We start from the raw sequence: 26,108 nt of genomic DNA on the forward strand, positions 1-26,108 counted from the left end.
CTCAGTTATGACTTGGAAGAGTAGACTTCAGTCTAATGTTGGAGTTAGGGGTGGCACAAGATGCCTTTAGGCTTAGTAACGGGATACCTTTAGGTCACTAGGTTTAAATGGAGCATTAAGTAAACATCAACCATTATCCTACTTTGCAGCTGTTTAGTATTGTCAGTTCAGTTCATACAGACAGATTAGTCTTTTTAGGATGCAGTTCTGTGCTAACAACTGCTATTATTTCTGGTACTCTCTTCAGTAGAAGAGAGTCAAGAAATGAAAAGCTACCTTCCTATGAAAGGTCATAGGAGACCTTGAGACTTAGCTATTACTCCTAACTTGTACTGAACTATCCTTTGCATTTTGGAAGACATTATTTTAAAAATACTATTTAACAAATCTTACAGCTTTTTAAAGGTTTTGGGGGTGTTTGAGACTTTCATATTACAAGAAAATAGCTGATACGTATTTTGTCAGAATCAACACCAGCTCTAGTTATTGCATCATAGCAGTGAATGTTGGCCCTTTTGAATTTAGTGTAAAGTGTACTTGTGTGTTAGTGGATTTCAGACTGAGTTGTTAGTAGCATTAATTAATACCCTAATTTAAATCTGGGTTTGGTTTTTTGTTTTGTGGGGTTTGTTGGGGTTTTGTTTGGTTTTTTGTCTTATTTTTTCCTTTGTTAAAAGGGTACATATAGTGTCCTGGTCATAGTTTTAAGAAGGGTATTTGGCAAAGTTAAGAATACAGATCTCAGAAAAGGTTCAAGGGAAGCCCAAGAAATTTGGGCTTGTCTTTGGAATCAGAATTTGTGGATTTGATATTTTTCCTTCAGAGGCTGTATACGATCATAGTTAAACAGGTGGGAATGTAGATACTAATAAATCGGCTATGAACAAGCACTAGAAGAATCCTCTGAGCAGAGCTGCTAAAAGGCAGTATGTTCTTGGCTGTGCTCTGCTTTAGCAGAATGGGAGTAACTCCACTGTTGGCACAGATCATGCACGGCTTGCCTTGGCTTGCTCACAGAAATGAGTGGCAGACTGAAGCAAAATCTTCAAGTCTTTACCTGGTTAGCCACTTTAAACTCTCTTGTCTTCCCAGGTTCTACTCTACAGTATCTAGTCTGTCTTGCTGTAATGGGCAGAACTCAGGAAACAGAGAATCATTGCTTTCGTGATACATTGGCCAAAATGCAAATAGGGTTTTGAAGATGCCTTTAAGTATTTTAATTTTATTAAATTGTCACACCAGTTTTTATATGTAGCCCTGTGTGCATAATGCACAATTTTTTTCTACCCTTAAGGATTTTTGGCACCTTGTTTGTGCTCAGGAACACACTAAACATTCAAAAAAAAAACAAAAAACAAAAACCACCAGTTAAAATTTACCATAAGAAGTTAAACATTTCAGATACTGAACTACTTTCCAGAACTGATTTGAACAGCATGTACTGAAGACTGTGCACCTTCACTACTTTGGGTAACTTTATTTGTCTGTTTAAATTTTCACTCCAAGTTGTGGGATTAACAAACTGACTTAACAGTTTGCCTTCAAGGGCAAATAACTGCAGCATAGTCACGCATGTTCCAGTTTCTTCACCTTTTGCAATTTGAATGTTGAGTGTGATGTTAAATGTGAAGGTATCCTTCAGTTTCTTTGCAGTTAAGAATGTGATGATCCTATTTCTTTCTGCAGATGTGGAGGTACTGTTGGTGCAATTCTGACATGTCCACTGGAAGTTGTGAAAACACGATTGCAGTCCTCCTCTGTGACTCTCTACATCTCTGAAGTCCATCTCAATACTGTGAATGGTGCTAGTGTCAATCGAGTAACTAGAGTTTCTCCTGGACCCCTCCACTGTTTGAAGTGAGTGTACACATTAGTAGATTTTTGGTTTGTTTTTGGGAGGGAGGAGGAGAGGTGTGTTGGACAAATCCGTATGAAAGATTCAGACTCTTATGTCTGTCACGATTCTACCAAGAGATGACTGTCCATATTTTGCCTTTTAACTGTAATTAAGTTTCACATTCCACTTTTCTGAATGTCCTTCATGCTTGAGTTTGTACCTTACATTAGCCAGAGCGTACATACCCTGTACAATTCACAGCTCCAAACTAAGTCCCCAAAACTCACTGCGACCACTGTAATGCTCAACTGCAAAACTCTATTTTAATCCTGAAAAAGTGTTAGTATCAGACTTTTTAAACTTCTGTGTCCAAATCATAGATGTTGCTGAATATGGAGGCAAGAAGCCTATGAAAGTTAGCTCAGCTTCTTAGTATCTGTTTTTACCACTCCATAGCCTCCCTGCCTTCTGGTATCTTCTGGTGGATGTGGGACTAGTAACACTTTTTTTTTTTAGAGCTAGTAACAGACAGGTAAGGCCAGATTTTGCCATGATCTGGGACATTTTGTTTGTTTAGCACTTCACTGACCAGGGACTGCCTTTCCTCTCCTTGCCACCAGTAGCCAGCAGTAAAGTTGTATGGCTGCAGTTAAACTGCTGGTACAGATCACAGGCAGGGTTCACTTCACTTCACTCTGGGGGACTCAAGCTAGCCAGTTAGGGGAGGTGCCTTCAGTATTTGGGAACGAAGGGAGTTTTGTTCCAGAAAGGACCTGCTACTGCTTCTTGCATTAGAAAGAATTTGCCGAGACTCAAACTAGCTGTATTCTATCCCCAATTAATCAGCAAGAAGTAGTTTGTAGAGAGCCCATTCTGGCCGTTGCAGTGTAGGATTTAGGCTTGATCTGGTTGGAGGATAGGATTTGCTTAAATTGAGGTTGTACCTAAATAGCTCCTTGAATGGAAGAGAGTTGTCACTGTGAGAGTTTTGATTCAGAGTCTTTTTATGTATAAGGGTCTGATGGGTGAACATGTTGGGAACAGTTATGTGGGAAGGAAGGGCTCAGATGATAAGGAAGGAGAGCTCCATCCAAAACACTTGCCTTACTGGCTGCTTTTGATGAAAGTTGAGCCCTTCAGCTTTTTCTCGGAATGCTTGGTAATGAATTTATCTTCTGTTTGGAAATGTATCTGAACAAATAGCAGGATGAACAGATGTTTGTTTCATATACCTCTCTGCTAGATGCCTGCTATGCTTTAAACCCATCCCTAAAACAACTTCATCTTTCCAAGAAGCAAACTCAGATTGAGGTAGAGATAGTTCAGGATGAACTTCATTGGTAGGGCTTGCTTGTTTGTTTTTAAATCTGCTTCTTAGACATGTTTCTTAGACTTGTATCTGTGATACAAGAAAGTGTACCTTCTGCTGTTTTTGTTCTTTGTGTTTTCTTCCATACAGTAGCTGGAAGTCCATCATATGGTAGATATGAAAAAATCCCAAATGACATGGCAAGGGACTGTGACAATAAAAATACGAAGGTGCAGGATGTAATTATTCTTGTTTGAGGGACTAGCGCTGTTTAATGGGGAAATCAAACTGGATCCCTCTGTCACTCATGCCTTCACTGTCACTTGATATTTGCTGACTTGTGGGTGTCAGGGACTGATTGTCTCTTTTCAACTGGTTGTCACTTCTCATACCAAATTCAGTGCAGTGCTCCGAGGCCCAAAATACTCAGTCTAAAAGCAAGGTGAGTCAGGCAAATTATGTCAGAATTTCAGTTAACTGACTGCTGTGGAATCACTTCCGTATCTTAAGCATCAACAGAGGTGACTTCAAAGGCACCTCTGTCAGGAAGCAAATTCAGAAGAACTGGTACAGGTGACTGTGTCCTCTGGCAACAAAAGCGAATTCCCTTATTCATAAGTATCTGGTGTATTTTATATAGTAGATGCCTCTCATAACTGACCTTGCTGAGTTTAAACCTGAGGTCTTGATAATGGAAATCTGACCTGTCTCCCAAATCAGGCTTTTCCACGTGACACAAGCAGGTCAGCTGAGGCTATATGGAGCATTTGTGCTGCTCGTCCAACCATGGATTTGCCTTTTTCTACTTTCAATAAACAGTGCAGGCTCTGGGATCTGCTCTTTAATGCAAAAAGTTTGTCTTTCAGTGTAGGCTCTAGAACTCTTCCACCTGGTGTCTGTGAATGCAGGAGTGTTAGTAACTACCACCATTATAAATTCTGCTGCATCCTCTCTCTAACTCTTTGTTGCTTTTTCAAGTCTTGGGACACTGCAGACCCAGAGAAATAGACCTGGTACACTTCACTCCTAAATTTCTCTTAAGAAACTGAGGTTCCTGCTGCTTTGTATATGTGCATATAATACATAGGTGTAGCACATGATGTGGTGGTAGTGATTTTTAAGTAGTGTTTTAAGTGGACACAGATCATGTTAATTGGGTTCAGATTTGCTGTAATCTGATGCTGTGCCCATGCTGAGCTCTGGAGTATAGTAAGATTCCATAAGTGTTAGAAATGCTTTCAGGATGAGACATGTCTAAGTAACTTGTATTTCCAAAGTGCTTTTGAGTATGTGTTCAATAGTCCAATGATTGCTGTGGAACAATGCTACCCACATAGTGAAATCATATCTAACTGTTGTGGACATGAAGCTAAGATGTTGCTGGACACATATTCCAGCATTCCTAAATAGTGATGGTAACTGTGCAGAACCACCATTTTGGTTTTGCTTACTGAAAACAAATGTAAACTTTCAGTTTGATTTATCAGCAGAACTCTGGTGAATCAGCTGCTGGAAATCAGAATAGGTTTGGAATCTCCTTCAGTGCTATAGATGGCTTTCACCTGTTTGTTCTGATAGTAAGTTCCAAACAAAATAGCCGTTTATACAAGGGTAGTTTGCTTTATTGAGTAATTGACTTGTCATTAACCTGCATGTCTCTTTGAAGAAGAAACATATAGGAGAACTATTTGTGTGTATTGGCCAGTGTCTCTAAATCAATAAGCACAGAGTTCTGTTTTGCAACATCCAGTGAAATAGTTAATTCTTAACCTTAAATCTGGTTCTAAAGCAATTACTAGAGCAATTTCCAGTGATGGGATGCAGGTAGTCCTTGTTTGTCCTCCCTTGTCCTCCCATACTTAAGATACCGTATCTGATGGGCATCTAGGTAGTCAGACAGGTTGATTTCTGTAAAACCGAATATTAATAGATATCCTATTACTGTGCCTGTATGCCTTGCTTCATAATGGTTTTCAACTCTTTCTAAAAACCACAGTTATGTGGGAAAGGTATTCTAAGCACTTAAGTACTAGTAATTCTTCATTTGAGGTCTAAATTCACTGCTCGTATCCTTATGTTTCTCTGCAAACCCCACAAAAACGGAAGGTGACAGCCCCCTGCCACCCAAGCTGTCTTTCCAGAGCTGTGTATAGTGGACCTGGTACTGTAAGATGGTAGCGCTGTACTGTGGCTGTGACTCTTTGCATGGGTTATACTCCTTTTTCAGTTAATCTCAAACTTGAGTTATCTTGCCTGAGTAGGTAAGGATTGTCCTTTTCTGGAAGGAGCTGAAAGGAAAAAACACTGGTTCTGCAGCCCAGGAGCAGTGCTTGGGCATGAGCACACAGCCAGCAGTTCAGAACCGATAGGAGGGAATCCCTGCCAGCCTCAAGGAAGGGCTGCTTCTCACATCAGAGGTTTCAATTTCCTTTCACTGTAGTCAAAATAATCACCATATCTTATCAGAAAGAATAAAGCTAAGAATGTATTCCTAGTGGAATGCTTGGTGGATTTAAATCATTTATGGGGATGGGCAAGGCAGGACTTTGTATCTGAAAGGGTGTTTTCCTCTAACTTCTGACATGTAACTTAGTGTACTGTTAGGAGTCTTGTAGAATCAAACCAGGGTAGCACATGCAAGCCATGTTGATATTTCAGTCTTTCTGAAAAGAGTACATTAGAGATTGCAGATGATGTCCCTGGCTGGGCATGATAAGCAGTAGAACTGCTCTCAGAAGGCATATGACTTGCTGTAACTGAGCCTTTGTCTCTCCTCTTCTCTTCCGTTGCCCTTCACCTGCTGTCCCTCCCACCCAAAAAAAACCCAACCTGTCAAACATTGGGAACTAAAGGGTGATGAAAGGAATGTAGAATAGAATAAAATATTTTTGTCTCCTGAACAATCTATGTCCTATGAGGGTGTGAACACTTCCATGCTTAGTATTTTCTCCCTGATCAAAGGACACTTTCTTTAACTTCCTAATGACAGATAACTCATGCATGTATGTGTTCCTATCTTTGAGGGAAGTCTATATTGACATCATAAGGCTGTACTTCTGCATTTAGTTCCTGGATTTCTATGGCATGTAAAGCAATAATGGAATTGTATTTTATGCTGATTCTAGGAAATTACTAATTTTTTTGTGGTCAGCACTGCATTGTCAGTTATTATGAAAGTAACTACATTATTTTCAGCTTTACTCTGTGTAAAAATGGTCAGTGCATTCCTTAATTTTGATGTGAATGTTACAGTATTGTCGCTTTTTTGTTTTCTAGGATGATCTTGCAGAAGGAAGGACCTCGCTCTCTATTTAGAGGGCTGGGTCCTAATCTTGTAGGCGTTGCTCCTTCCAGGTAAGTAAAAATATATACAGTAAATGAAATAATTTTGATGAAATTTAGGTTGCTGTACATTAAAGGATTTAAGGTTTATTTGAAGTGAGTTTTTTCATCTGCAGTTTTGAATACTTAATAGCAAATAACCTTTGGTCCCTGGGGTAATTCCACTGTCTGAGAAATTGAGCCACTCATGGGCTCCAACTGTCTTAGCCTTTACTATCCAATATGCTACTATAATAGTACATATGATTGTGTGCTATCCCTTATGCAGAGTTTTGTCCAGTTGAGAAGGAAAACGCTTAAGGGGTTGCACATGTAAACAAGAAGTTTGTACCTTTGAAAATACAAAAGTAGATTTAGCCTTTGGTTAACCCATCATCTTGAGGAAGCAATTGTGTGACTGTAGCCTCAAAATGCTGGGTCTTTCTTCCTGAATTCTGCTCAAGCACAGGCTACACTTCCTGCAGTAGGAAGCCTGTTCTGAAACTTCTAAAAGGATGAGACTGGGTAGGATGACACACTTAACAGCTGTCCCAGAGAAAGCAGATCCAGCAGTGGGCTGGACTCCAAAGGGTACTGGGGCAGTGTCAGAGTGTGCAGCGGACAAGGATGTAAATCTGAGATAACTGGCAGTGATACTGCTACTGTCAGTTGCTCTGCATCAGCATAAATATACTAGCTACTCAGCTGGTGCTGGCAGTGAGAGTGAGGTGCAGATTATGCCAGAGTTTGAATTGGTCCTTACATATAAATGTTAGCCTAAGTTCAGTCCAAATATAGGAGAATACCTGAGGAGCATGGAAACAAAACTGTGTAAAACTAATACAACTACTTAATCCTGGATGAGGCTATAGTAATTTTCTGGCCCATTTTTATTCCCTTCTATTCTGTATAAGAGAAGAGTCTTTATGCAGAGGGAATATATTCCACAAAGGTTTTATTATTCCCTTGACTTAGTGCCCTGCTTTTGGGGTTTCTGAAGTTTTTTATCATTTGTTTTGGGTTCTCTTGGGTGTGATTTTTTTTTTTCTTGTCTGAAGAGAAGACAGTCCTGTGTCCTGCACACCCAGTTGGAGAGTATTGTAACTCTTCTGGTTTAAGGTCTTTGGATGCTTCTGGAAAATTTTATTAAACTGGTCTTTCCATTCAGCATCAATGTCTTCTACATAGGTCTGACAAATGAGGTGTGGTTCTGTAGATCCTCTGCATAAATAAGAGAAAAACATAATTCAAGAATTGGAGTATTTTATTTCACAGATTCTTTTAAGGAATTGGGAATACTTGAGGTATTTTCTAATCACGAACTTAGCATTGCTGTTTGGAGATGCTGAAGTAATTCCAGTAGCTTCCTTTGTTCTTGACACCTGTCGGGTATCAGCGCTTCCTTATCTGAAGAGCCTGTACTTTACTTTGATAGTCTAGCCTGGTCTGAACATTCAACAATGATGTTACTTTTTTAACAGCAATTTTTATACAGCAATGAATTCCATGTTGTAAGTGACTATCCTCAATGAAAAATATCCTCAATTGCAAACACCTATTTCTTTTCAGTAAGAAGTTTTATGTTAAATCCAATTCCCTTCCCTTCTTCCCCCAGGTGAAATACTTGGCTTGTTCTACCACAACCACCCCCATACTAAAAATGTCCACTTGATATAGTGTGTGAAGCCTTATAAATAAGCACATCCTCATTCCCCTCTGGCTGACTCTGTCTTCATCCAGTACTTCATTTCAATTAAGCATTAGCTAAGTGGATTTAACAGCAGCTCTTTGTTTAAATAAGCTGTAGAGAAGCATATTTCATAACACATTCAGTATACTTAACTGAGTTGAGATTCCATTTTAGAAATTACACCCATGAAGCCAGCACTTTTTCTTTATTATAAAAAAAGATAAACATGTTTGCTCAGCTAATGAGGTTAATGTTCTGTTCATGAAAACTTGCATGTTCATTTTTTCTCTTGTAGAGGGGGGTCTGTAAGTTTAAAGAACTGAGCTATAAGCTTAAATGTGAGTTTTAGGTGTGCCTAAAATAAGCTTTTTTAGCTTTAATGAGAGAAAAGAAGCATTTTTCATAATATATTGCATTGCTTACTTCTATTTCTAGCTTTGATTTGATACCAGCTCACAGACTTGAACGTAGTAGTAGTTTACAAATTTTTTTTGTAATTTATTCGGAGGAAAAAAAAAATCTGTCTATTCTAAATACAGAACTAACATGAAATGTGGATCCCAGCTTCACACTTGTACTAGCATTTAAAATATAAATATAATGAAATTTTTATAAGGTATGACTACAAGTTATCAATATTTACATCTTAAATGCTAGAATATTATAAATATTAAGTGTGCTGTTTGGTTTAAATAAGCTACGTACTTGCTAGTTTTCTTGAAACTGTAATGCTATTGAAAGGAGTTTAGGTCCATTAGAACACACCTGATCTGTTATTAAAGAAATACAGAATACTCCAACTTCAGTTCTCAGTTCAGCAGTGTTTTGCTTCCCTGGTTAAACTTTCTAGTGTCAAAAATCACTGCTATATTTCTAATTACTATCTTTCCCATCACTAACTGTTAGTGTGAGCTGTTGTAGAAGAGAAAGTGGTAAAGTATGATCTTTTTTCTTTTCCACTCCTAGAATAGTCCCACTACTTTGCAAGAGTTATTCCTTGAATAGTTCTATTCTGAGGAAGCGACTTGAACCACAGTCATCTTGAGTTAGTGAAGTTAGTGGCACTTCGTTTAAGGGTATCAACACACAAAATGTAACATAACTTGGATTTTGTTCTAATTTTAGAGCAATATATTTTGCTGCTTACTCAAACTGCAAGGAAAAGTTGAACAGTATTTTCAACCCAGATTCTACCCAGGTACACATGATTTCAGCTGGTGTGGCAGGTAAGGATCTGTAACTTTTTAGCTTCATTCTAGAGCCATATCTACAAATTAGAGGTGGCAATAAATGTGGAAAAAAACCAAAACAAAAGAAGTTCAGTGATTGATCTCTTTGTAGTGGTTACCTTCTTTGGCCTGTCACAAAACCAGCTGTCTAGAGAATGTGTGCGCAAAACTTTGCATAGTGTTAACGAAGACCTCTAACTGTGTGTGTGTGAACAGTCTTTTCTAGAAAAGCTTGCATGCCTGCTTTTTCAATTGTAAATTTGTGAAATGTAAAACGAAAACTTTCAAAACAGTAACTTTTTGCTCTGCAAGCTATAAACATTGTTTGCACTGAACTCTGGTTTAATGCTTCTTAATCTGTTTTTAACAATCACTTTCTGTTACAATTTTGTATATCTGACTTATTTTTGTCTTTCTGAAATGTGCCTGCAGATACTTGTATAAATTATATGTAATATTCCCTCCTCCTTTGTTCAAATACCAGTCTGTGTGAAGTTTGCTCTATCGCTAAAGTGACACAGAAGAGCGGATTTCCATAGTTTTCATGTATTTTAATCTCTGGAAATAAATTCCTATTTTATATCTGCAGTATAACTTTGGTATATTTTTGCAGCTACCAATATTTGTTGTGTGATTTGTATGTTCTGTGCGTTGGGATCATTAACAAGGGGAGTTAAAATCAACTGAGCTGAGTTATGGTCATGGACTTGTGCCAGGGAAATCAAAACTTGGGCTGGCAACACTTTACCTATTGTTGCCTGTATCTTTCCTACAGAACAACAAATTTTCAAAAGTTTTTTTCTGTATAGGCCATAGACTACATAGATGAACTGTGACAATTTTATGGTAGCCTGCTGAAGCTTTTAATTCTTGTCAAATTTTACAACCGGAGTGATAGGAATCTGGAATGGACTGCCAAAGGTGATGTCAGAATAATGAATAAGATTAGTTTTCTATTAAATACTTGCTAATAATCTGATATGAAGAAATTGTTATATAGCATAGAAAATTTAAGTGACATTAACTTTGTACTTAAATAACATCTCTAGCACATGCTCCTTAGAGATGTCAGATCTGTTTTGTCTTAAATGGGCAACATAAAAGTGCTCTGGTGATGCAGTATTTTTGAGCACCTGGAAATGCGTGTTTTGTAGGTGAACAGCATGGGGAATGAGCTGGAAGGGGATTTCCTGAAAAGTTAATCCAAATCAGTTAATTGCTCCAAGAAAAATGAATTGTCTTCAGCCCTTTGTCAAGGGGATAAAACATGTCTTTAAACTGGGGGGCGGGGTGGGGAGTATGGGTAGTAGAAACAAGTCTGTCCTCAGTTGAAGACAACTTGTGCAGTGCTGCAGACAAAGGAAGGTTCAGAGTGTTCCTTATCTTTGGAAGTTACTGCCTTCATTTTGGAGTGAAAAAAATCACAACATTTATGCAGATATGTTGTAGTGACTTTTCCCAAGTGCTTGCAGACACAGGCTGTAGTTTGTCAAGGGGTTCTGTATCTGCTTATTAACTTGCTTACCTTCCAGAAGGTTGGAATTATGCATTTATACTTATGACTGCAGGAGGCTGGGGTAAATGTATTTGAGCCTTAATTGCTGTTTGCCTTTTTTACACTTGTATAAGAGTTCTAATATTGAACAACTTCTGTGGCTGTTATCTTTCTCACACTTATCTAATCCCGCAGTTATATTTCTAAACCACGTAGCCAGTGAGACTGAATGCCCGGTGCAGGTTCACGCAACAGGTCACAACTTTCTTTCTCTCTTGAAATGTCTTGGCACTGTGTACTACAGCCATTCTCTGGAAGATCTTTAAAAGAAGCTTCTTTGACAAATGATTTCTCGATACTCAGTACTGGCAGTATTCTGATTTATATGAAAAGGACTGTAGTTAAAATGAACAGTGCTTTCTTGGGAACGTGCTAACCTTTTTGTAATTCTAATATATTTCAGAAAATGCACTTAAACCAGCTATTAACAGTTTTACCTGCAAGGTTTGTATTGCTGTATGATACAAATCAACGTAAGGAAATGGCAAAATAACAGGGACAAGATCAAATGTGTGGTCTTAATTGGTTTACTTAAACTGGTTAACACAAAATATCACTGTAATATTTACTTTGGAACTTAAGGTTTCAAAATTGGCAAGGTGGATAAACACTTCTAATAATTAGCAAAAAATAATTGGTACTGGTCTTTTTTTTTTTGCAGCTGCCATCGGTTTCAGTAAGGAATTGAGTAACTTAGTCTTAAATGAGGGGTTTTCTTTTGTTTCGATGTGACCTTTCTGTTACGTAAAGGCTTCTAATACCTAATGAGCATGAGGTGGTGTTTGCACTTACAAAGCTTTTCCTGTAGGTTGCAAAATACAATAATGATGCAAAAGTACAATTTAAAAATCTGTTTTATGAAAGGACTATAAGCACTGAACTGTAGTCAGCTTTAAATACTGTTCAATTATATCATATGTTAATACATAATATCTCAGGTTAGACTGATGTCCTTGTTAAATAAGGATTATTTTATGCACATAGCATTTTTGGGATCGAGAAACTGAGGTATGGTATTTTAAGCATTTTTGGTTTTAGGCCTGATTCTTCCTTCTCAAGATAAAACATGTTTTTAAGATTCTTTGAGTAAGTTTGTTTTATCTCAAGGAGGATGAATTATGCTACGTATTAGTAACTGATGCCTTATGCAATTAGAAATTAATGTTTTTCTCTTGCTGTGTGCTAGCTTCCAGCATATAATTCACATCACCTTCATACATAAAATATCTGTGTGTTGACATGAAGAAGTACTTGGCAATCTTTTTGCTTACTGCTTGGCATATCACATGGTTCTCTTTTTGCAAACTTGGACAGTGAATATATCTGAAGCATACTACAAGAATAAAAGCGTTTGCTTATGTGAAGATAGTTTATCTCTGTACATACGAAAGTTAGGCTAAATTCTCCAATTCACTATAAACTCTGCCTTCTCATTGCACTTACTCAGCCTCTTTTGCCACAGAATAAAAACTGTAGAGAACTGAATGAGATACTTGATTCCTGTATGGCTTCCTGATTTGCCTTTTTAATATTCATAGCCTCATTCAGACAACATGGTTGCAAATCTGCTGCAAAACTACTTTGCCTTTTATGCTATTGCTGTTCTTTCCAGAACTCTACTGGGTAACCAATCCAAATGTATGTGTTTTAGTTAAAAAAAAATTGGGACCCCTTTATTACTTACAGAGATAAAATATTTTTGTAACTTTTTAGTAGTATGTATGCAGTTACTTAATACCAAGTAAAATGCATATTTAGCTCATTGATTACTGATATTAGGAAGTTTGATTTCATAAGGCATCTAACTTGCTTTTTCAGTCCTAAGAAAAGGCTAGCTTTTCTGAATGATATTTGGGAGGGAGTGAATGATATTTGGGAGGAAGGTTCACTTGTAAATTCAATATGTAGGTAAGTATCTGGAGATATAAAATTGAACTGCTGCAAATGAGCAGAAATTTCAGTACTCAGTGCATTTTACACAACTACTTTAATATCTGTGGCCTGTTCTGATTATTTTTCTTTTTTTTCCTAAACTTTTACCTGAAAACAGTTAGATCTCACAATAACTAATTCACAAATCCTTCCAATGGGATTCGATTTGTACACATGTGTCTGATGAGGTCACTGCTTGTTGTTATGATACAGAAAAGCCTGTGTCTATTTTAGGCATTTACTGTACATTTCTCCCGTGAAAAGAGTGAGATCGTGTCATCTCATGCTCCCCATCCGCAGGTCACTTCCTGCAGAAATATGGACTAACTTAAACCTCGTGAGTACTGAACTGAGCGTCTCTTGCAGCCTCTAGTGTAAGAACCACACATTGGGTTTGTAATATCTATTAAATAAACAAAATAAGGGGAATTCACTTTCATTATCTTGAACTCAGATGTGCATTGCGCAAAGACATCACTTCTCCTTAACTCTGTTAAGAGTTATTTTTTTCTGTGCTGTTCAGGGAAAGGTAGGAAATACCTTTCACTGACAGCTGCTACTCTACTTAGCTCTGGCTAATTGAAAGTCCCTACTGGGTTAAACAAGACTGGGTTTTTCTTCAGTGTCCCAGAGCTGCCTTTAAAATGCTGCAGCTGATATTGTGTTGTCACATTATTTCAAAGCCCTCTTTTCTTTTTCTTTTTTAATATATATATAATCTCCTTTCTGTCTCTTTCTGTTTTCTCTTTTGGTTTGTTTTTATTTTACTACTTTGGATATTTAAGCATTCCATATTCACATGCGTCTGTATCAATTACATTGGCTTATAGATTAAAAAAGAAACCCTAACCTTTGAAATATGATGCATAATAGGAATACCTGGGATCTTACCTGTCAGTACCTGGTATAGCTGAAAATGTAGATCGAGATAATTCTTTCTGTCTGAAACTGGGATACAATTTCATAGAAGAAAATAAAACATAGAAAAGTACAGGAGTTACTGGTATTGCCAGATCGATCTACACTTCTAATGAATCTGGAATCTTTCTTCAGGATACAACACATTGATAAGCATTACAAAGGTCACTGAGACTCCTAAAAAGAAAAAACAGGAAAAGGAAACAACTGATAGAGCTTCATAGTAGTTGTTGAAAGCCCCTCACCTTGTTTAACACGTGCTTTTGCTCCAAATTTCCTGTATTTCAGAAGAAAAGCTTATCTTATCAAAGATCCCAAATGGTATGTTTCATGTTTTGGAGTGCTTTCCTTGGTGTCAGCATCACTCAACTCTTAATTTATTCTTCTTCTTCCACTAACTGTATTTACTATGTTACCTGTAAGAATTGAGCTGTAGCTGTTTCATCTTGAAACCTGAATTATTGAAGGCTCTTTGATTTGAAAGCTTTGGTTCAAACTGTCATGCAATTTAGGCTTAGGTCAGCCCTAAGGAAAAAAAATTGGCTATGCTGCTATGCGTCTGATCCTCCTGTTAAGTGTGCTGTGCTTAAATAATGTTTAGAGCAACCCAGGGAGCGCAAGTTTGGACAGAATAGGCTGCGTGCTGTGCCAGCCACTCTTCACTGGCAATTTCCAATATACTCTTCCCAGCCTGCCTACAAGTATCAGGCTGCTGCTGTGGGTGAATACAGTCACTACTGCCACGCAGACACTGCCTCTGATCTCACCTATGTGTTTCCTGTTCCAGATTTAGGATCTACAGAGACCCTTTTTGGGTTGAAAAGGAAGGAGAAAGGGCTGAGCAGATAATGCTGTAACAAACAGTCTAGTAGTAACAAAATTCCAAAGGATGCAACTTAAATAGGAATGCAAAAGATTTTTGTCTTGTTCACGTGTCATTAAGAACTAGGAGAGATTTAAGAACTAATTTTGTTTTTTTGAGAGAAGCCTTTCTGAAAAATGTGTTTTAGGGAAGTTAGTGATTTCCCCCCACTTTATTTCAGGGCCTTTGTGGCAGTCCTGATGCCTTTCACTGCACTATAGATATGGAAAGATTCTCATTTGAAGTAAAAGAAAATGAAAGCTTTCTTAGTGCTAGTATAAAGAAATAAAGAATGCAAGAACAATGATTCCTTTCAGTTTAGTTCAACCCAGGGTCAAATGCTGTTGGAGTCAGTGGATTTTCTATGGCATTAGGTGACAGGTCAGAAGGGCTCTGGCTCATTGAACTACAGAACCCTTTTTTGCAGATGTGGTATGTTTCAAAAATATCCCATGCCTTGTTATGGGATATAGCAGGGTAGTTCCCTGATGCTTTGAGTCTTTAGGTCATTATTTACCTATGTGAAATGCAGATATAAACCACTTTTGGCTTGTTAGGGTTACATTCCATTGTATGAAGGGCTATATATGTACCTGGGCATAGGAAAATGAGTAGTATATCAAAAAAACCCAGATCTTATCTATCACAGGAAGTTATTTAGTTAAGAGGTTTGAGTCAGTTTAAAAATCTATTTAACCAAAAGATTAAACTGAAATCGGTAATGTGGTTTTGCTATTTTGGCATGGAAATATAGCTAAATCTTTAGCAGCTGCTAAACCTTGTAGATTGTCTTTAGAACTACAACTGAAAATCATAATGACCTATTTAAGATTTGGGGGTGGGGTAGAAACAAAACAGTTAAGATCCCCTGGCATTTCTCTGAGTATTGCAGTCATTTGTGTGCAATGTAAACCTAGACTGTGATTGAACAGAAGTTAAAATATATGCAAGCAGTTCTGCTAAATATATAAAATGTAAGCTGTTAATGATCTCCATAAACAAGCTTATTGATAGTCTGTTCTTTGTATAAGTATTGTGCACCAGATATGCACTAAATAAGGTAACTTTTTGTTGCTTTCCCACAACCCCAGTCCATTCCCTTGCAGGAGGGCAGCATGTCTTTGTAGTGATATACAAGTGATGTGTGTGTCACTTAGAAAGCAAGTGTCTAAATTTATCATCTCTTGCCTGGCCATGTTCCAGCTCTTCCTTTTTCCTCTTCTCTCCTGCAGACATGACACCTCATTAATGGTGCATGTGTGATAGTACAACTCTAGATGGTTTGTTTATTTTACTTTTTTTTAAGAGCTGCCTTTCACTCTGCTCTTTTCCTCTCCACGGTTGCGCAGAAGTAAGAGTGATTCTTACTTCTTTTCTTTATTTTTTTTTATTTTGTTTCCTTTTCTCTTTCTTTTCTTTTTCTTTAGTGGACTGAAAATTAAAGCTTTAACCCTTAGCCGTTATGCAAGCCTGAATAGCTGCTGTCTGGATAGTTAGAAGTCATAGTATTTACTTTAACAATTCAAACACTCATATACTTGTAAAGTATTTGTAGGCCAACCAACGATCTCTGCTTTGAATACTAAATAAAACATTAGTACTCAAATTTAACTGCTCCTTATAGTTCAGTATTAAAAGGTCTCTTAACTTACAGTAATACATGCCTTTTAACTGCACCAAAAGTAGTATTTATTCAGTCTGCATGCTTTTAAACTCGGATTGTATTTCAGGCAGCTAATTAAATAGACACAAAGGTTTATACCCTCTCAAATTGCTCTAGCTGTATCTGCAATGCATTCTTATTGACATGTTTGCTAAATTGGCTAATATTAGTCTAGCTAGCTTTCCTGTTCTATGGTGTCAAAACAGGGTTGGTATGACTAGGCAGAGAAGTCTACATAATTGGGCTTATTTTACATGGGGTGTCTCTTGTTAAGTATCAAACTTACTCAATATTAATGTAAAACTAAAAAATAAGCAAAATGTTTATTGGCTGTATGGATTCATAAAATATCAGTAAAGGGCTACAATGGGTACTTTCTAAAAAGCAGTATAGTCCGAGTTTTTGCATCCACTGTACCTTACTGTGTGCATTTTGAACTTAGATGCGGTTGCTCTTGTGGTATTATCACATCTAACTTTTCTTTTTAAATATTTTAGGTTTTACTGCGATCACAACAACTAATCCCATTTGGCTAGTAAAGACACGATTACAGCTTGATGCAAGGTATAGTGTCAATGGGAAGTCTCACTGCTGTGATAAGATTTTGCTTAAATGTTCTGAATCTGTTCTGCACCCCAAAATGGGATGAATCTTTAAATATCCAGCATTTCAAATTAGAAAGTTGATGCTGACCTATCTGCAAGTTACACTATCATTTTTCTCTCTTTTAATCTGTGTTCTGAGGCGTGCTTGAGGCCCTGTAGACTGGCCAGCAAATTTGGAATTAATTCCAAAGTTAGCATCCCATTAAAATAATGTACTACCAGCCATATGCTTACATTATCCTTCAGTTTTAGCGGTTGAGCTAAACATTTCTGAAATCAGGATTTAAGTATTTTAGCAAAAGTTCAGAAAAATGCCTGAAACATCCTGGTTTTCATCTTTTATATACAATGAACTCTTGTCTTCCTCTTTTTATAGACTACTTTAATGCACTGAAACACAGGATAGTCAATAGTTGGTTGGACTTCAACAGTTTCTGTAATCGATTCTATATTATTATTACAAAATTTGTAATAAAGAAGAATTTTATGTAAACAGGGAGGAATAAAGACCTTTATATTCCCATCTATTTAAAACCGTAGGGGTGAACTGATATGATGCAAGTGTCTTAATGCAACTGTGCTGCTCATTTTATACACTGTATTACTGAAGATTTAGCATGCAATATAAAATTCTTTCTTCAGCCATCCTACATACATTAATGAGCTACATATTCCTGTTTTGGAGTTCTGTTGGACTTCCTGTATTAAGCGCATGTTAGCATTTTTCCCCTCTTAGCAGGCACATTGTCAGCTGCAAGGTGACCCTAGCAGATATATCCCAGAACTAGTTTTACCACAAGACTTTCTTGTGATGCCATTGTAGGATTGGGGTGATAATTCCATGACTAATTCCAAGGGCTTTTGGGTGCTATGTGCAACCTGATGGCATCTTGTGCCTCTGCTTGTTTTTTTTACTGATTAATCAGAAAAATTGTTTACGCTATAGGGGTTTAAGGAAATAACAGATTTCTATTTCCTAACAGAATAAGGAAAATCAGATTTCTTGTGCACATTATTTCTTTACATTGTATCAAGCACAGTAGGAGATCTGGAGAAGGATCTTCTAACTTTGTGTAGGACACTGCAATTGTGTGGGCATTCTCAGCTCTAATTCAGTTGTTATTAGAGGCATAAAAACGCTTGGCCTGCAGGATTATCCTGACCTGATCTTGTTTCTGTTGAAGTTCTCAAAAATCCCTCTCTCTGATCCCAGTAAGAGCTGGAGAAGCATGTGGGTTTCTCCCAAAGTGAAATTGTTTTGGCCTTCAAGACAATGTTGTGCATCTTGCACATCAGAAGAACAAACTCCTACAGCAGTCTGTCAGTGCACCTGTCCAGATGTACCAGGCACAGATGGGTCTGGGATGCCCCTGGAGCTGCAGCTGTAGGTCCACCTGCTCTTCTCACCAGTTGTTCTTTGACATGCTTATCTTGCCTGTCAGCAAATCAGTGCCAGGTGCCTATTTCTCTGTAGTATCTGCCACCCAGTTTACTCAAGATCCGAGTTGCAGTTATGTGTGCTCACTCTCTTAATTGTGCTTGGTACCTTGTTTCATTGCTCTCTGACATTGTGGGTTCAAACCATTGGGACTTAAATTCTGTCATCTAGTGATGCCTCATTCTGCTTGTATAATAGCTGCTGCCACTGTCTGTCCTGCTTTGACAGTATCCATATGAGTTACCATAACTTCTTACAAGGTTATTTGCCGTTTTATTCTGTGACTTGCTCACTCGGGAGACCTCTGCTGGCAGAATCCATATCCTTCAAGTGCCTGCACTCACTGCTGCAGTGAAGCATATTAGGCAGTGTGGTAATGGTTTTGCATAGCTGTACACAGTATGCTAAGTATTTCAACATGCACAACCTAATTTAGTAAGCAAGCTAAAAATGGGGATAAGGTTTTATTTACCAAAAATTGCTTGATGCAATCATGTCTAATGAGCATTTTTCCTTTACATCAGCAGTGGCTTAGTTGAATCAAATAATAGCTACCTGTGTTGTCTTGGTATGCTCCCTTTGGATATGATAATTTGCTGATAGCTGCGGTGCTGTGAGACCTGATGCTTGAACTCTTAGCCACTATAATTACCATTCGATGGAGCTGTTTGTTTGAGACAAAATTTCAAGGAAATCCATTCATCTAGAAGAAAATCAGCATTTTTTTTTCATGAGTCACTGATATCAGCAGTTCATTTTGGGAGTCTGTTTTCAAGCAATTTAGTCCTTTAATCAGTAAGACTTGGGGAGGCCTAGAGCTGTTGAGCTTGTCTAAGTGATACTTTGGAGTCACCATATGAAGTTTGGCTTGTGTTTAGTGCTGAAGGCCTTTGAGACTTTTACTTCAAGTTATGTGTGTTCTTAAATGTGTCTGCATTGGAGCCCCCCAGTATCGGTGTGAGATGTTTCCAAAGTCCTCTTGTCACTCAAGTGAAACGGTTTAATTCTTTTCCAGTCTCAAGTTGCACCAGCTTGATGTTTGTCTCGTTCTCTCCTTTTCAGGAATCGTGGAGAAAAGCGAATGAGTGCTTTTGAATGTGTCCGAAAAGTTTATCGGTCAGATGGTATTAAAGGCTTCTACAGAGGAATGTCAGCATCCTACGCAGGCATATCTGAGACTGTTATTCATTTTGTTATATATGAGAGTATTAAGAGAAAACTACTGGAGTATAAGACTGCTTCTGCCATGGACAATGAGGATGAATTGGCAAAAGAAGCTTCAGACTTTGTTGGAATGATGATGGCTGCTGCCACTTCCAAAACTTGTGCAACATCAATAGCATATCCCCATGGTAAGCAGGGCATGTACAGCTGAGAGCCTCAATCAGATTGATCAAAGGGAGTCTTTTCAGTGATATTTGTAGCAGACTTTGGGTCACTTTCTCAAGAGCTATTTCTTTGTCTAAGGCTTTTCATGTCAGATTCAGCAAGTCAACACGAGTATAGTATCTAGAAATTGAAGTATTTTTAAATGGATATATAGCATTGTCTCTTCTTTGGCAATGTTTATTTTTCCAAAGGCTTAGCCAGGGTATGGCCCAAAGCACTTAAGGAGAGAAGGTCCTTTTTCACTTGGAATACCTCTATATACTCAGCAATTACACATAACTTGTCAGCAAGTTGTCCCCCTTCTAGGAAACCAGGCCGTCTACTTTTGCTTTGAGTTGCACTTAATTTTGCTGCAAAGTAGATGTGTATTATGTGTTAAGTTTGTTAGTGGATCGAGTACTTCATTAGTGGCAACTTCCAAGCTAAAATGTAAGCTTGAACAGTCCTTTTCTGGATTTTAACTAAGAAAATGAACTTTCCTTGCTTAGTTAGGTATCTAATATTGACAAAAACTTAATTTGTTTTTCTCTTATGCATACTTGGTTTGTTTCTCTGTCTGAAAAGTGGTGAATGTAACCACATGTGGTTTTCTTTGTACAGAGGTTGTACGAACAAGACTAAGAGAAGAAGGAACAAAATACAGATCTTTCTTCCAGACACTGTCTTTGCTTGTGCGAGAAGAAGGGTATGGATCCCTCTACCGAGGTTTAACTACACATCTGATCAGACAGATTCCAAACACAGCTATCATGATGTCAACCTATGAAGTGGTAGTCTACTTGCTTGATGGATAGCAGCATGACAAGGCTTCCTAGAAGAAGGTGGAAGATTGAAAGACTGGAGTGGACCACTGAATGTCATTGCCAATGTGGTGGGCAAAAGGAAAGTTACATCAGGAACATATAGCTGTGGACAAAACAGAAGGTTGATTGTGGGCAACTATGAATAATTTTGCTGCCTTATTTCATGGTCTCTTGGCAATGTGACAAATGGGAACTGCCCCTTAAGGAATGCCTTTATACATTCCTTAATTAAAAATTGTTACTTTCTTTTCATCTGATAATCTAGACAAGGCCAATCAGTCATCTTCAGAGACATGATGGGTGAGGTAGGGGGGTGTAAAATGTATTCCTGGGCACCCTTAGTAACTTCTTGTAATGATTGCTGTCAACTACATCCTTTTTGTTCTGTTTTTACTGCACAGTAACCTGTTGGAAGAGTGGGGAAGACAGTACTTTCATACCTTTCCATACCCAAAACTTCCATTCAGTTGCTCTGAAGAGTCATAGAGACTGAGGTAGTAGTCAGCATGTAAAGTTTTCCATGTTGTTACCTCAAGACAAAATATGGCGCAGGGACCCAGAACAGAGTTATTTCTTCACTACAAAAGGTGATACTTGGATGGTTTGGGTTTTTGTTTTGTTTTGGTGTTTTTTTGTTTGCTTTTTGTTTGTGTTTTGTTTTGTATTTTTAAGTTTAAGCAGTGTTGTAGGTTAGCGAGAGAGGATCTGATTCTTGAACTCTTCAGGTTATCAATCTGTTAATACTGATGTATGTGGATTTCTAGTTCTGCTGCATCATCCTGTTTCTTTTCTGGAGTTTTCCTTCCTTAAGAGACCTATGAAATGTTCTCCTGTATTATCAGTTTTCCTTGCTAACCTGTCAGCTCACTCACACAGCTAAGGAAGAACTTGCTGAATGCTACTTCATAGCCTTTTTAAGGATTTGTAATGTGATCAGAAATCTCAACTATTCCAGCATACCATTTGTGAAGGCAGGATTCACTCAAATAGTTTCATGCTACCTAAGAACCAAGCTGTATTACCCTAAAATGTCTGGCAAATCCTGACTTGGATTACCAGTATCTATATGAGAGTACAGGGGGAGAACACATATCACCATGGCTACGGTAACCAGAAAGCAGAAAACAATTGAACCTGTGACAGATTGTTTTAGTGCAGGCAGCTTCTGTCCAGAATGATGGAGAAAACTGTAACTGATATTTTCTTGTAAGCATTCCCCTTGATAATTGCTGTATCACTTCTTCCAACTTGAGCCTGTGTACTGAACTGCAGCTGACAGTATAACCTTGTCCTCCAAATTGTCTGAATATTCAGGCATTGTTTTTGTTGTTCTATAAGTCAGTTACAAAACAATGTGTTGCATTCAGTAGTGAGGCTTAGCTAGTTTATTTTGCCTTAATTTATAAGGATTTTCCAAAACCGTATAGCTGGCGTGTCAAAATTAGAAGCTTAACATTACAAGAACTTGTACAGCTTTCCAAACATATCTTTTATCTGCACCACGAGTACTTCTCAGTCTGCGCCCATGATCTGTACGAGGAAGATGATCGTTATAAATTGGAGGCAATAGCTTTCTACACATAAATGCTGCTACACTGGTGTGGACAGAACTGTCCTATCAACTCTTCCAGTGTGGTACATCAGTATACTTAAACTGTGCGTTGTGTGCAATGGCTTTATTTTATTAATGACTCCTTATGCACTTTGTGGCCTTTTATGGCCTTTTATGGCTAGTGACTTTTATTCCTCTTACTGGTTACTTGTAGTCAAACTGTGTTTAAAACATGCAGTTTGGTTTTAAACAAAGGATACAGTTTGATTTCCATGTAAGCTGTGCAGGATAAAGCATTTTATGCTGTGGATCCATAGTATCTCTGCTGCAGTAGTTCTGTAGGCGGTATTTAAAAGCTTGAAGCTTACAGAACAACCAGTCTGGGTTTTTCTCATTTGCTCTCCTTTATTTTGACCCTTATGTTCTCCACAGTGTCAAAGTATTTGAGTACTTAATGTAATTTTCTGTACTAATTGGTCATCCTTCTAAAAGTCACCTATAGTATGTACAGTGACCTTGCAGTGGAGGCTTAGCTGTATTGGCTTCCTTCTCCTTTGAAAATGTCATTTTACATTTTTAAAGACAGTGTGGTCTGATGTGACCAAAGGTGAACTTGACTGTTTTAAAAGAAGGGAGGGGAGTGCTTAAATAGGTGCTTAAACTGGGCTTTTTTTGTGACCTCTCCAGGAAATGTCTGGAGTATTCCTGACTCTGACCTAAGTCTTGCTGTGATGCCATTGTTCAGGTGACTCTACTGTTATCAAAAGCAGGCAAAACTACTTACTGTAATTTTTGTTCTATAGAAAGTGGATTACTCTTCAGGCTATCCAGATTATTCAGTCATAGCCGAAATTTAAATTTGCAAGGATGGTATTCAGCTTTGGAGTTCCTGAATACAGTTAACATTTGGATTAGCCCTAGGATTCATGAGAGTTACTCTACTCTGTTTATTGGATAGTTCTCCCTTGGTTACATGTTCATCTCCCATTAATTTGCTGGGTACCATGTGTGTGCCTTGTCTGGGTGGTTAACACGGACAGTTCAATATGGGAGACAACAGCTAAAAACAGACAATCAGCTTATATGCCGCCTTTTTAGTGGATGTTTAAGCAATGTTTTAAACTTCAGGGGTGATCTTTTTGGCTAGCTTTACATAACAAAACATAAATGCAAAGTTTCTTGGGATTTTTTGTTATTTTTAAACTACCAGTACATACAAAGTTACCTCTGAAATATTTCCCAAAGATCTCTAAATTATTTGTATAGTTTCGCTGATATTTATTATAAAAACTAAAAGGGAATAAGATGATGCTATGTTCAGTGATAACCTTAACTACAGAACTGAAAGGAGTGCATTTAAACTTCTTCGTAACTTAGATGGTCATCTTGATTTGTATTGGAATGTAGTGTATTTGTCACGCTTTCCTGTGCTAGAGGCAAAGGTCTTGGATATCTGACAAAACTCCGTAATCCGTTTCCTCAAATTTCCCTTGTCTAGAGGAACCTTAATTGTGTTTGCAATCTGTTGCTTTTGGGCTCGGCAGCCAGTTAGGTTTGGGAAGCTCGGTGAGGCTGCAGCTCCCACAGCCGGTCGAAAGATGGCACCGGAGCACGGGTTCGTCAGAGGGAAGGGGGCGCCTCTGCCAGGGCCTGGCAGCGCCGTGCGTGACGAGGGCCTGGCACGTTGCGGGGACGTGGCAACGGTGGCCTGAGTTTGGAAAGCCCTTTAAAAAAAAAAAAAATTCAGTGAATGAAGTCACATTTCACAGCCCCTCTATTTCACATTCGGTCCCTGTAGTGCCCTGTGAAAACAGGTGAGTTGTGTGTTGCAGAGGGCTGAGCCCAGCCTTCAAACTGACTGATAGATCTGCTCTTTCCGTCTGAATTTCTGATCTGCTAGCCTATGTTTTAAGTAGGTTTATGTTATGGATTTATGGAGCTTATTTTAATTGTAATTGAAACACCAACCTGTCCACTTGTATGTTGACATTGCATCTGTCTAGTTCCCTGTTTACATAATGCACTCCATGTATTTCCTTTCTGATTGAGATGTTTATTATTGACAGTTTCTGCAATTCTGTTTTTGTTCTTATAATGACAATTGTTACATTCCTCAGACTGTAGCATTTAAAAGAATGCTTCCAGAGACAAAAGATTGAACAGCCTTTATAAATGTTGCTTCCTGTTTAAGCTGTTTAATTTTGGAAAACAAGCTGAATGCTGAAGTGTGCCTAGGTAAAACTTTTCAACTTTCTGTCTGTTAAGACTTGGTTATGTAAGTTTTCAGTTTGCCTACCCTGCATATGTGAACGTAGTTATGCCCTCTAAGTACATAGCTAAACGCTCACAAATGACAGTTTGCAAATACTTCAATGCTCATGTGAGGTTTGCTATTATTCTTGCATACATGTAATTGGCTGTTAACTATGTGCATTTACTCTGTATTTATATAGTTAACTTTTTTGTTTGGATTGCTTTAAACTTCAAAGCAGATTAAAGTGATGTGCTTCTATTCAAATATTGCCTTCTGTGCTAAACTGTACACTGTTTTAACCTTTCAATTTTTTAATTGATATATACCAGTGCCTGGACAGTTGCGATTAAAAATGAACAATCCATTAGGAGACCCCAGTAAATAGTTCTATCTTGTGCCATTTTATAGTAGCTGAAGATAATGTGTCTGTATTGTACCTATAATATGTTATTTTTGGAGAGGTTCAGGATGACAAATGAGTTGGATGTCTTCTTGCAGTTGGATTTGAATACCGTTACCTCTGCAGAACTAAATGTTTGTGTCTGTCAACTGAGATTCAGTAACTAGTGATGAGAACTCATGTCCATTTAAAGTGCCAGCTAGCACAAACAGCTGCTGACAAAAATGAAGGGCAGTAGTTCCTGAAAATGTTCAGAATGAATCACATGTGCAGTTATAACCAAGTCCTTGAATCTGAAACATTATTAGATACTGTTTCTCTTAACAGTAAGTGTTTGGTCTGAAGTCTGTCCTCAGAACTTCCTCAGAAATCATTCTGCAAATGTATTATGTAGGTTTTGTGTGGTGATCTTGTGCTGCGTTTTTCCCCTCGGTGTGTGTTCTGGAGCTGAAAGCATTGCTGCCTTTAATATGGAGCCAGGCTTGATGTCTCTGATTTGAGTCTTTCAGCTATTCAGAACTACTTCAAAAATTGCATTAAAACAGCACATCTATGACAATTTTCTTTTTTCCTTTTATTTCAGTAAGCGTTAATGTGAGTTGACCTACCTTGCTCTGCTTCTAAGACTTTCTGGCTTCCAGGTCGGCCAGGCTTAGAGGTGATCAGTCTTCTGGAATCAGTACAAGCAACCAGTGTGCTTATCCCTGACACATCTGAAATTATGCCTCTAAGTGGCATAACTGTAACTGCCTGTAATTAGTCTTTCACTTTAACTCTCCAAAAGAGGCAGAGCAGGGCAGAGCTCAGGTGACGTGTTTGGGGATGTTTTGACATTCATGTTGCTTTACAACCTCTTCTGCTGGAGGGGCTGTATTAAGCTTGACCTGGACAAAAAGCGAATATGTAAAATGAAGGTATATTTAAAGCCCTAATTGAGTTACGGCTTGGCATTAATGCATTAGTGTGTAGCCTGACATAGATGTAACCTAAAAGCATGTGATGTATAGCAACAATCTCTTTCACAAAAGAAACTCCTTGCATTCGATAATGCAGTTAACTGAAATAAAAAGGTACTTCCGAAGACAAATACTCCTCATCTTCAATATACTGTTGCCAGCCAGTGTGCTTTGTGCTGATTCAGAACATCATTATCTTCTTGCACAGCTTCTGTCAAAGGCAGGAAATGCCAGGACTGGAATCCTAGTTATGAGCAAATTGATGCAAACAAAATGGTGTATTTAACTGGGGAAGATATATTGGAGAGGAGGAGCTTCTATTTTTGTAGATGGAATGTTTCAAGGGATGCTCTTAAGACTGGTTTCACTACTGCAAAGATACTTGTTAACAATAG

The 26,108-nt window shown here is 38.0% G+C and overlaps 1 protein-coding gene across 1 annotated transcript in view; it reads left to right on the top strand.

Annotated features, from left to right (window-relative positions):
- The window catches only part of SLC25A36 (solute carrier family 25 member 36), a 33,392-nt gene extending 8,771 nt beyond the window's left edge, over positions 1-24,621 (top strand). Inside the window, exons 2-7 of the mRNA XM_075099244.1 lie at positions 1,687-1,857; positions 6,423-6,500; positions 9,283-9,383; positions 16,814-16,880; positions 19,422-19,711; positions 20,349-24,621. Of these exons, the coding sequence (XP_074955345.1) occupies positions 1,687-1,857; positions 6,423-6,500; positions 9,283-9,383; positions 16,814-16,880; positions 19,422-19,711; positions 20,349-20,542 (901 nt within the window). The 3' untranslated portion in view covers positions 20,543-24,621. The remainder of the gene's footprint in view (positions 1-1,686; positions 1,858-6,422; positions 6,501-9,282; positions 9,384-16,813; positions 16,881-19,421; positions 19,712-20,348) is intronic.
- The last annotated feature ends 1,487 nt before the right edge of the window (positions 24,622-26,108 follow it).

The sequence above is a fragment of the Phalacrocorax aristotelis genome, chromosome 7, assembly GCF_949628215.1.
Source record: "Phalacrocorax aristotelis chromosome 7, bGulAri2.1, whole genome shotgun sequence".
In the NCBI taxonomy this organism is placed as follows: Eukaryota; Metazoa; Chordata; class Aves; order Suliformes; family Phalacrocoracidae; genus Phalacrocorax; species Phalacrocorax aristotelis.